General features: G+C 36.2%; 2 protein-coding genes across 5 annotated transcripts in view; one reads left to right on the plus strand and one right to left on the minus strand.

The window, feature by feature from the left end:
• The window catches only part of LOC149787391 (uncharacterized), a 48824-nt gene that overhangs the window by 28512 nt on the left and 7471 nt on the right, over positions 1–12841 (plus strand). The window contains exons 2-3 of one of the 2 annotated variants that reach the window (XR_016425161.1): positions 5451–5592; positions 7130–7238. Coding sequence is in view for 1 of the 2 variants with exons in the window: in XM_089977976.1 (XP_089834102.1) it covers positions 5470–5592 (123 nt within the window). In the remaining variant the exon portion in view is untranslated. Of the gene's footprint in view, positions 1–5450; positions 5593–7129; positions 7239–12841 lie in introns of those variants that run through there. The other variant, XM_089977976.1, reaches the window with a different exon arrangement.
• The window catches only part of LOC149787392 (DNA-directed RNA polymerase II subunit RPB3-like), a 49052-nt gene that overhangs the window by 15499 nt on the left and 20712 nt on the right, over positions 1–12841 (minus strand). For all 3 annotated transcript variants that reach the window (XM_089977978.1, XM_089977979.1, XM_089977977.1), the window contains one exon: positions 2877–2925. In XM_089977978.1, the coding sequence (XP_089834104.1) occupies positions 2877–2925 (49 nt within the window). The remainder of the gene's footprint in view (positions 1–2876; positions 2926–12841) is intronic.

The following is a 12841-nucleotide window of genomic DNA, read 5'->3' on the forward strand; positions in this document are numbered from 1 at the left end:
TTGACAGTAGATGCCACTAATCATGATAATGCATACATAACATAATGCAGATTCATTATTTTTCATTGTATAAATAACTGTAATTATCCCCCAACACCATGAGACCATTCTGGGCATGCTTTACTTTGATAGGTTAAAAATGTGTTTTTACATTTACATCTTGTGCACTGATATTGTAGATGCACTATAGTTATCAGGGGCCCTGAGTGGCCGAGTGGTCTAAAGCGGTCTCTGTTACGGATCACTGCCATCTCACCTCTGACTGCGTAGGTTCGAGTCTTGGATTCGACCAGTGTGGGTATGTGAGAAAGCTTGCCAGTAGCTTCTCAAGGGTCGGTGGTTCTTTCTGGGGTTTTCCCAGGTTCTTCCTCCACCATTAATACTGGCTGCCATGTATAGCCTATCGTGTGCTGAAAAATGGCGTTAAACCCTACAACAACAACAACAAGCACTATAGTTATCAACAAGGACTTAGTGAAAAAACAATAGGTACCAGTGCTTTTTTCTATCATTCAACCTTTTCCATGACAGCTAATCCAACTGTGTGAATCAAATATTTTATCAACAAGAAGTTAGTCAGATGCTGCATGCCAGGACTGTCTCTGAGCTATATTCCAAATTCTGCATGCCAGGACTGTCCCTGACCTATATTCCAAATTCTGCATGCCAGGACTGTCCCTGAGCTATATTCCAAATTCTGCATGCCAGGACTGTCACACCTTACTTGTCATCAACAAACTTCCAGATGAAAATTATTGATTGCTATGGACCTTTACTATGGTGGTCAGGTACTAACCTGAGTCAAGAATTGAGGACACTGGTTTAAATCAATAAATAACATGCTAGTAAGAATTCTTTTTCAACCCATGTATCTTTAACTTTTTTATTGGTGTGTCCATAGCACAAGTCATTCAATCCAGTTTGTAGTGGGATCACAACTTTCGATTCCATGTACTTAATATTAATTTTGCCCAATGGATTTTTACAGAGCATGTATATGAATGTTTGATAATCAATATAAAGTGAAAACCATTTAAAGGCATGTGTAAACAAATTCTAAACAATTACACTTGTTACTGATTATTATTTACTACTGAATGCAGACATTACCTGAATGACTTGTATTTTATTAGATAACCGTTTATTTTAAAACATGATAGACAAAATTTTCAGTCCACATCATTACCTGCCAACAAAATATACCTAAACAACTGTAATAACAGGCTCCCGACTACACGCTACCCCTCTTAGCCATGATGGTGTATCCCACTAAAGAGGAAACAAAAATTGTTACATTATTCCGACTTATTTCATTTAATTTAAATTCTACGCTAATCAGATAAATTATAATATGTCGGCATTCAAAACCCTATTTTTGTACCTAATTAATATGCACTTTGATGGCAGTCATGTACAAATATCCCTATTTTTGTATCTAATTAGTATGCACTTTGAAGACAGTCATGTAAAAATATCCCTATTTTTGTATCTAATTAATATGCACTTTGATGGCAGTCATGTACAAATATCCCTATTTTATATCTACTTAATATGAACTTTGATGGCAGTCATGTACAAGTATCCCTATTTTTGTATCTAATTAATATGCACTTTGCTGACAGTCATGTAAAAATATCCCTATTTTTGTATCTAATTAATATGCACTTTGATGACAGTTATGTAAAAATATCCCTATTTTTGTATCTAATTAATATGCACTTTGCTGACAGTCATGTACAAACATCCCTATTTTTGTATCTAATTAATATGCACTTTGCCGACTGTCATGTAAAAATATCCCTATTTTTGTATCTAATATGTACTGTGATGACAGTCATGTACAGATATCCCTATTTTTGTATCTAATATGTAATGTGATGACGCAGTTATGTTGGAATATCCCTATTTCTTTTTAACAGTATGCACTGTGATAACACAGTCACGTACAAATATGCCTATTTTATATCTAATTAATATACACTGTGATGACAGTCATGTACAAATATGCCTATTTTATATCTAATTAATATACACTGTGAAGGCAGTCATGTACAAATATCCCTATTGTTATATCTAATTATTATACACTGTGATGACAGTCATGTACAAATATCCCTATTTTTGTATCTAATTAATATACACTGTGATGGCAGTCATGTACAAATATCCCTATTTTTATATCTAATTAATATACACTGTGATGGCAGTCATGTACAAATATCCCTATTTTTATATCTAATTAATATACACTGTGATGACAGTCATGTACAAAAATCCTTATTTTTGTACCTAAGTAATATACAATGTGATGACAGTCATGAACAAATATCCTTATTTTTGTACCTAATATGCATTGTGATGACAGAGTCATGTTGGAATGTCACTATTTCTGAGTATAATACGCATTGTGATAACACAGTCATGGACAAATAACATTTTTGTACCTAATATGCACTGTGATGACAGTCATTTACAAATACCCCTATTTTGTATGTAATATGCACTGTGATGACACAGTCATGTTGGAATAGCCCAATTTTTGTGTATAACATGCAATGTGATGAGAGTCACATTGGAATATCCCTCAATGAAAGGTGACCTTACCCTATAGAGCCCAATTTTTGTGTATAACAATTAGTGTGATAAGAGTCACATTGGAATATCCCTCAATGTAAGGTGACCTTACCCTATAGAGCCCAATTTTTGTGTATAACATGCAATGTGATGAGCCACATTGGAAATATCCCTCAATGAAAGGTGACCTTACCCTATAGAGCCCAATTTTTGTGTATATTAAGCAATGTGATGAGTCACATTGGAATACCCCTCAATGAAAGGTGACCTTACCATATAGTGAGAGATAAGTAAATACTTACCATCTGTATCTTCATATTCACTAGCTTCTTCCCTGTGTCTTGATGTAACCTGTAACACAAACACCACAGAATTAATGAGGATGATTTTACTGTGTCTTGATGTAACCTGTAACACAAACACCACATAATTAATGAGGATGATTTTACTGTGTCTTGATGTAACCTGTAAAACAAACACAAAAGAATTAATGAGGACAAAATTCATGTTACTGTCAAAAGGAATACTGTACTTTGTCATGTAATAACATGACAGGAAACCCTAGCATAATTCAGGATACAAATTGTAAGCATACAGTAATATCCTTCCAAGTTTATGCTGAATACAAATTGCAAAATATTTTGACATTACTGACAACATCAAAGTAGTCATCACTGTTGGAAAAGTGATGCAAATGCCTTACCATTTCACAAAGTGACACAAATGCCTCACTATTTCACAACATGATACCTATGTCTTGCCCTTCACGGACAAAAGTGATATCTATGTCTCCCTCATCACAGATGAAAAGTACATGCATCAGCAATTACCTTGATTACCCCACCCCCCATGAAAAGCATCCAGCATGCAGTTCACACGATACAGCTAAATCCTCTAATCATACAACACAATGCTGTGGACAACCTATCACACTATACAATGTATAGTGATTAATATGGAAATTTTACCATTAAATAAACATGTTTATTTCTATTTCCAACTGTTCTGGTCACTGTATATAATAAGCTACCCATCGTTCAATGCTTCTGACCAGGGCTTTCCCACGTTCTTCCACCACCAGTGATACTGGCCACCATGTACAGCCTTGTTCTGAATAATAGTGTTAAACCGAAAAGAATAACAGCAACATCTTCATTTGCTGTGTGTAGTGTTAATAGAGATACTTAAACTGAAATAATGGTCATAGTGACCTATTCTGTAATGAGTATTAGTACTCATAACAATGCATCCACTTACCAAGTTTCAAAATTCTAGGTATAGCAGTATAAAAGATGCAAAAAAATCCCAATTGGTTATGAGCAAAATAAAAAGTTAACAAAGCCAGTAAAATGCAGGCCACAGCAACCCCCTTTTGTCATGAGGATGTGGTACTAACAGAGATGCACACCCTAATCTAGTCTGCGGTTTCTAGCATAAATAGAGCTAAGAAATGAACTGAAAACACAAATGAAACAAAGTGAAGCATGAAATATGGGTCACAGTGACCTTCTTTGTGATCTGGATGTAGCGCTCATCAAGATGCATCCCCACACCAAGTTTCATGATTCTAGATATAACAGTAAGCATATAGTGTGCAACCTACTCAAAGTCATTGCCTGGGACTTAGGAAGAATAAATGGTTGAGATACAATAAGCCTATAGATATATATGCTTTTATCTGTGTGGATACCGACACAAATGACATTGGTACCACATCTACCTCATTATAGGACTGTCTATGGAAGTCATATAGAATACCACCTTACAGTCTATGGAAGCCATATAGAATACCACCTTACAGTCTATGGAAGCCATATAGAATACCACCTTACAGTCTATGGAAGCCATATATACCACCTTACAGCTCTAACAACCTGAATGTGATTTTGACTAAAGTTTGCATTACCGTGATTTCATATTATTTTTATTAATTTAATTTTTTAATGAAAACGAAAAAACAATTAAATATTTTCTCTAAATCAAACAAATTAGGATTCATGATGGCTAAAATGAACAGTATTAAAATTAAATGAATTATGTATTTTTCAATGAAAGTTAAAAGCAGTGAAACCAAACATTTCAAGTCACAAGATGTTAAGTTAAACAGCCCCTCCTGGGAATGCAGCTATCACAGAAGTCAGGGGCTTAATGTACAAAGATTCAAATGTAGCTTGCAATTTCAATGGTCAGCTCTCTATTGGTTTCATTGACAAGCAATAATTGATTGACACATGTTTGCATGCCATTTCAATTTGCAGTTGATACTGTTTGCATGCCATTTATATTTGCAGTTGATACTGTTTGCATGCCATTTATATTTGCAGTTGATACTGTTTGCATGTCATTTATATTTGCAGTTGATACTGTTTGCATGCCATTTATATTTGCAGTTGATACTGTTTGTATTGCTATTTATATCTGTAGACAAGTCAACAGTGCCATTTCTATTTTTAGTTCAGACATGGTAAGGAGATTTCTATTTGTAGTTGAGACAACATTGCCATTATTTGTAGTTGAGACACTGTTGCCATTTCTTTTTTTAGTTCAGACATGTTGAGATTTCTATTTATAGATGAGACAACATTGCCATTTCTACTTTTTGTTGAGAGAGTTTTGCAGAAAATAAACTGCTGTAAATCAATAATTTCTGCATCAATAAGTTTTGCAAAATAAATAAACCAGCATGGTAGTGACTACATTTCCACAAGATATTGACGCTTCATACTTTTCAAACATTTTTAAAAACAGTTTATATCATATTGTTTCCTAGACAAATTTGATACAATTTTGTGATTTATAAGAGTATTTAACAAGGATTTATAGAAAAATGAACTGTACTTGTGTTAATTGTAAGTCTATTTGATTTCTTGACTTAGGGGAGATAACTCAGATGAGATGAAATTTAATCCTGTGACCCAAATGGTGGTGGAAGACACCCCACCTAAAAATGCCTGTACTTTACAACATCACTGTAGGAAGGCAATTGTCAAAGCCCTCACCTTGAAACGGATTCATCAGGTATGTAATTTTTATTCCTTTCTTTTGAAGCCACAGTGGTTATCATGTTGAACTTGCAATTAGGGTCAATTAGCGACTAAAAACACAAACATCAGCATTAAATTCTGTAATTTCTCAAAATATGACCTACTGACCCATCATGGATGTATAATGAAATGTGGAAACTAATTAGCCAAAGGCTCAAATATTACAGACTTGCTGAAAATGAAAACTTTAAAACCGCTGAAACAAGGTATTAATGTGGTCCATAGGGTCAAATTACAGTAACTGCAAAACTTGTACAAAATTAAGACAAAAAAATATCAGTCTAAAATAACAAGGCAATTTCTAAACCAACAAAAGCAAGAGTCTCCACCAATGTCAGGACACTACTCTGCTGAAGAGAATGCACTCTTATTTAGAACTTTTGTTAGCATGCAAATGTAGATGATACATCTCTCTGCATGTCATACCAACTGATATTCATAAAGTTTTAAAAACTGAATATGAAACATGAAAGACATGTGGTCCTGATGCTGTTTACCCAATGGTTTAAAAAGAATTGGCCCAAAAATAGTAAGGGTACTCTCTCATTAATAATTCTTGAAGGCTATGCAATCCCAGTATATAAATGACATTCATTACAGTCTTATTTCTTTACTTTTTAAAAGATATTTGCAAAGTACATCTTTAATTTCTTGACCTTTAATATAATATTTGAAGATCCCAACAATATGGTTTTGCACCTAAACTTCTTGAGTGTTTCAATTAATTGATATTAAAAGTAATTTTAATACAACTAATGTTCATAAAGGAAATGAGAGCCATTTTGTGTGATATAAGTAAAGCTGTTGACCTCATCAATTTTTAGAAGCAGGAATATCTGGATTCATGCTGAAATGGTCTAAAGTCATTTTGGACAAGCACCATCAAAAAGAGTTAACTAATGGTCATTTCAGTAATGGCTACCCAATTAAAGCAGGTGCTTGCCATGGGTCCATCCTAGGTTCACTTTCCATACCCATATCTATTACTGATGTTTTCATTGAAAGTCTTGCACCAAACTGTCTGCAGATCCACATACAGTATAGTTGAAGATTGCATGAAAATATTCTTCATAAAATTTGTCTTGTGGCAAAACAGTGGCTGGCAAATGTTAATGCTAACAAATTTAAAAGTATGACTGTCCAAAACAATGTGTCTCTTGGCAAGAGAGTGGCTGACAAATGTTAATCCTAACAAATTTAAAAGTATGACTGTCCAAAACAGTCTGTCTGTGTGTATCTTGGTTTTATCCTCTCTTATTAAGGTGGCACTCTACAGTTTTGTATTTTGTAGAGGGTTAGAATTTTAAAGAAAAAGAATTTTCCCGGCTTTCCTCGCTGGTTATACTGGCTATTTAAAAATAACCTTGAATATCTTAGGTATAACTGAAAGAACCTTTAATTCCCTTTATTTTGGTGTATGATTGATGGGTGTAATATGGGTTATAGAGTATACAGCATGGCCTTACTCCAGATGTGAATGTTATCTGGAGGCCCTCCACATTAAATTGCAGTATCCATGGATCATCAGGGCAGAGTCTATTCCCCGCTGATATACTTGACAAGGACGACATGAGAATGGCACAACTTCATTCTGGAAGGAGGCTGGTATGGAGAGAAAATGGCAATAAAAGGTTCCTCCTCTCTGCTTTTTGTCCACATTCATTCTTAAGAACCACGAATTGAATGTTGATGTCTAAGCATGGCCTTGTGATGCTCTTTCAGAAAGGTGGTAGTGGAGTGCAAGCATCTCTTTCATCAAGCTGTAAACTGAATGATTCTGTCACAGACCTGGCCACTGTGTGTTGCCTGCCCTGTTTAGCATATGCATCATTGTTGAAAAAATTCCAACACATGTCCAGTAGGCGTAACAGTTGTCTAGTGTGCTGGACCAGATCCAGCCTATAGCAATCATGTTTCTAAACTGTTCTGGATGAGGCTTTCAACATTCCCAGGTCTGTTATATCTTGGATGATAAGTATGTTATAGTATGCTTTATTGAAACTGGACAGCACCGACTGCTGGGAAAATATAGGGCTGTTGATACTTGGGTCCTGTAGTTGTCCTTCTAAACAAAGCAGTAAGTCAACCACTTGATCAGGCTGGTTACTGTTTGAATGCTGTTTGGTCTTCCTTGGCTAACAAATGCTGGTATACTGAACAAAGATGCTGATGGACCAGAAGGAAGAGGACACATTTCTGATGGCAACAGGCAGAGCCTTCTCTTGTCATTGTTGAGTCCTGCAAAGACTTTGGAGTTTGTTAACATAATATGTTGTCTACTGAAGAGTGTGGTGAAACTGATGCCTCTTGTAAATCTTAGATGGCATTGATGAAGCTTGCTGAATATGACAGCTAACCATACTAGAAGTCCATTTCAGTTATGACACACTAACTTCAAAACTGGCTAAAAGGGTCATCCACAGTCCTAGCATGGCATCAGGCATCAACAATGGAAACATTTCTTTATCCAAAACCACATTCGTCTAATTGGTTGTCCTAGAGCCAATCAATGTTGATCTTTGATGGCATAGGAACAGGATACCAGTGGAGGTACCAAACCTACTTGACTCCATAAATGGTATGGACGGGTTCATGACTCTTGGACAAGATAAGCTAATCATATTATCTGTGTACCATGGTACTAAATTGGACATTGGTTGCACTGTTGAACAATAAGGGGTGGTCTGATCCCTTTTAGTGCCAATGTCATGATGAAATACAAGATATGTAATGAATATTAAGTGGTACCATCTTTCAACTTCATAGGTAAGATCAGCTTTGGTGATGACCTCATGTTATCTAAATCTGACGAGTCCATTCCTGATGGAAGAGGGCCATCTTTTCCTGATGGCAGAGTTTATTCCTGATAGAAGAGGGCCATCTTTTCCTAATGGCAGAGCCCATTCCTGATGGAATAGGGCCATCTTTTCCTCCCTATTGGTGCCAGGCTTCTGATACTAGGGTAGGTTATGGCACATTGGATGCACAAAACTCATCTTGGCTGCAACAGGTGAGCTGGATTTTCCTGAATTTGATCTGCCTTGCATATCATCCAAACATTACTTTGACTGTGGTACTTTTGCAGCACAAGCCCTTAGGGTCCTACCAAAATCATCTTTTCCAGTTGAGGAAATGGTGGAACTGGGGCTGTTATGTGCAGCCATAGCTAAAAAGGTTGTCTGATTTTCTTATTCACAGGTGAGCCCTCAACCTTAGAAGTATTCTCCATAAGAAATTTGTTGACTAAGGTGTCGTCAGGATCAATGCTGACAATGTCCTCATCTTTGATACTGCACTTATTCAACTTCCCTTTTGTTCTTGATTATCTAACCAGGATAGCAGACAACTGGTTCTATATGTCACGTGTATACATCACATGTATTGCTCAATAGGCATACCACACATTCCTGGCATGTACAATGATCATTGTCAACAAGTTTCAGGTATTATCACTGACTACACTTTTTCCTGACCATTGTAAATACTGGAAGCAAAATGATAACTATACTGGTGATGCTAGCTAAGTGTCCCTTTATAAAGTATAAAAGTGGACACTGCAGAACTATTACACTAAGGAAACTCAACTGTAAACACCAAGCACAAGTGACAGCCAATACAGGTGACATCAGCCAAGCATCACTTTATTTTTTTTGTTGTTGTTGTTGTTCTAGGGTTTAACGCCATTTTTCAGCACAAGATAGGCTATACATGGCGGCCAGCATAACTGGTAGAGGAAGAACCCTGGAAAACCCAGGGAAGAACCACCAACCCACCAGAAGCTACTGGCAGGCTTTCCCACGTACCCATGTTAGCCAAGCCTTGGACTCGAACCCACGCAGACAGAGGTGAGATGGCAGTGATCCGGAACAGTGATTGCTTTAGACCACTCGGCCACTCAGGCCCCCACATCACTTTATAATTAGTGAGGTGGATGCAAACTGAGTATTATACTGTCTACAGAAAACTTACCTGTCAATATTGAGACCTTAAGTGATTGCTTATACTGGTGAAGTCATCAAGTGTTGTTTTATAAAGTTACAAAATGGATACTAGGATTATTACACTGCCGATACATGCAAAGACAGCACAAGTGACAGCTTGTACTACTAAGTCCATAGAATGTTGCTTATAACCTTCTTCAGTGTGGACCCTACCAATCAATTTCACTTGTTTTCTATAGAAAAATTACCTGCATCACCTTTTAATTGTGTAATAAGATTGTTTTCAAAATTAGCTGCTGTGGTGAACATATTGATGTCAGACTGGAGCAAGTACACATAGACATCATTAGAGATTTTGTTGTTGTAAACCTCACGTCAATATGACTATTCATTTAAGGGGTGCTGCAACAGCAACATTTCAACACAGGCATTGTAGCAGCCATATTGGATGTACAAATGGCACCATTTTCTTTTAGGACCAATTGGATCTCAAAAAAGTCTATTAATGAAAACTCTATATTGATTCAAGTATCAAAAAAGTCTATTGATGAAAACTCTATATTGATATAAGTATCAACAAAGTCTATTGATGAAAACTCTATATTGATACAAGTATCAACAAAGTCTATTGATGAAAACTCTATATTGATACAAGTATCCAACTGGGAGGTGTAGAGACAATATTTTCATTATGGTTACTATTGTGTCCATTTTGAGGGTCAATTTACGTCATTTACATTTTAGGACCAACTAGACACAATAAGCACTCTTCTGATGATAACCCCATGTCAAAATGATTTTCCCTTTGAAAGGAGTAACCATGACAAGATTTCAAGTCAGCACTATTTCTTCATTGAAGACCAACAAGATATAATAAATCTTTCAGAAAAAATCAGATGCTGATACGACTGTCTAGTACCATTTTCATTCAGCACCAACTAGACAACATGACAAGTCTTGAAGTGAAAATCACATGCTGATGCGACTGTCTAGTACCATTTTCATTCAGCACCAACTAGACAACATGACAGTCTTTAAGTGAAAATCACATGCTGATACGACTGTCTAGTACCATTTTCATTCAGCACCAACTAGACAACATGACAAGTCTTGAAGTGAAAATCACATGCTGATGCGACTGTCTAGTACCATTTTCATTCAGCACCAACTAGACAACATGACAAGTCTTTAAGTGAAAATCACATGCTGATATGACTGTCTAGTACCATTTTCATTCAGCACCAACTAGACAACATGACAAGTCTTTCAGTGAAAATCACATGCTGATATGACTGTCTAGTACCATTTTCATTCAGCACCAACTAGACAACATGACAAGTCTTTCAGTGAAAATCACATGCTGATACAACTGTCTAGTACCATTTTCATTCAGCACCAACTAGACAACATGACAGTCTTTAAGTGAAAAAAACATGCTGATACGACTGTCTAGTACCATTTTCGTTCAGCACCAACTAGACAACATGACAAGTCTTTAAGTGAAAAAAAAAACATGCTGATACGACTGTCTAGTGCCATTTTCATTCAGCACCAACTAGACAACATGACAAGTCTTTCAGTGAAAATCACATGCTGATACAACTGTCTAGTACCATTTTCATTCAGCACCAACTACACAACATGACAGTCTTTAAGTGAAAAAAACATGCTGATATGACTGTCTAGTACCATTTTCATTCAGCACCAACTAGACAACATGACAAGTCTTGAAGTGAAAATCACATGCTGATACGACTGTCTAGTACCATTTTCATTCAGCACCAACTAGACAACATGACAGTCTTTAAGTGAAAAAAACATGCTGATACGACTGTCTAGTACCATTTTCATTCAGCACCAACTAGACAACATGACAAGTCTTTAAGTGAAAATCACATGCTGATACAACTGTCTAGTACCATTTTCATTCAGCACCAACTAGACAACATGACAAGTCTTTCAGTGAAAATCACATGCTGATATGACTGTCTAGTACCATTTCATTCAGCACCAACTAGACAACATGACAAGTCTTTAAGTGAAAAAAAACATGCTGATATGACTGTCTAGTACCATTTTCATTCAGCACCAACTAGACAACATGACAAGTCTTTCAGTGAAAATCACATGCTGATACTACTGTCAAGTACCATTTTCATTCAGCACCAACTAGACAACATGACATGTCTTTCAGTAAAATCATATGCTGATGCGACTGTCTAGTACCATTTTCATTCAGCACCAACTAGACAACATGACAAGTCTTTAAGTGAAAAAAAAAACTTGCTGATACGACTGTCTAGTACCATTTTCATTCAGCACCAACTAGACAACATGACAAGTCTTTAAGTGAAAAAAAACATGCTGATACGACTGTCTAGTACCATCTTCATTCAGCACCAACTAGACAACATGACAAGTCTTTAAGTGAAAATCACATGCTGATATGACTGTCTAGTACCATTTTCATTCAGCACCAACTATACAACATGACAAGTCTTTCAGTGAAAATCACATGCTGATATGACTGTCTAGTACCATTTAATTCAGCACCAACTAGACAACATGACAAGTCTTTAAGTGAAAAAAAAACATGCTGATATGACTGTCGGGTACCATTTTCATTCAGCACCAACTAGACAACATGACAAGTCTTTCAGTGAAAATCACATGCTGATATGACTGTCTAGTACCATTTTCATTCAGCACCAACTAGACAACATGACATGTCTTTCAGTAAAATCATATGCTGATGCGACTGTCTAGTACCATTTTCATTCAGCACCAACTAGACAACATGACAAGTCTTTAAGTGAAAATCACATGCTGATATGACTGTCTAGTACCATTTTCATTCAGTACCAACTAGACAACATGACAAGTCTTTAACTGAAAACAACATCTTAATATGACCTTCCATTCAAGGAGTAGATTTAAGCTTTTCAAGATGGCTGCTGTATTGGCCATTTTATACATCAGACTGACACCATATTCATATAGGACAAACTAATCATCATCATAAGAAAAGAACCCTATGTCAATATGACCCTCCAATTATAGTACTGATAACTGGAACTTTCCAGATTGCCAGCTTAGTCAAAATACTAGATATCAAGTAATCACCATTTTAATTTAGGACTGACTAGACATCATGTGAAGTCTTCTGGTAAAAACCCCATGTCAATGCGATTTTCTGTTCAGGAGGAGTAGCAACAAGATTTTCAAGACCGCTAACATGAGAGGTGTACTTCATTTAGGACCAACTACATATCACAAGAAGTC

The sequence above is a fragment of the Sinohyriopsis cumingii genome, chromosome 12 (assembly GCF_028554795.1).
Source record: "Sinohyriopsis cumingii isolate HCF-2022 chromosome 12, ASM2855479v2, whole genome shotgun sequence".
NCBI classification, from domain to species: domain Eukaryota; kingdom Metazoa; phylum Mollusca; class Bivalvia; order Unionida; family Unionidae; genus Sinohyriopsis; species Sinohyriopsis cumingii.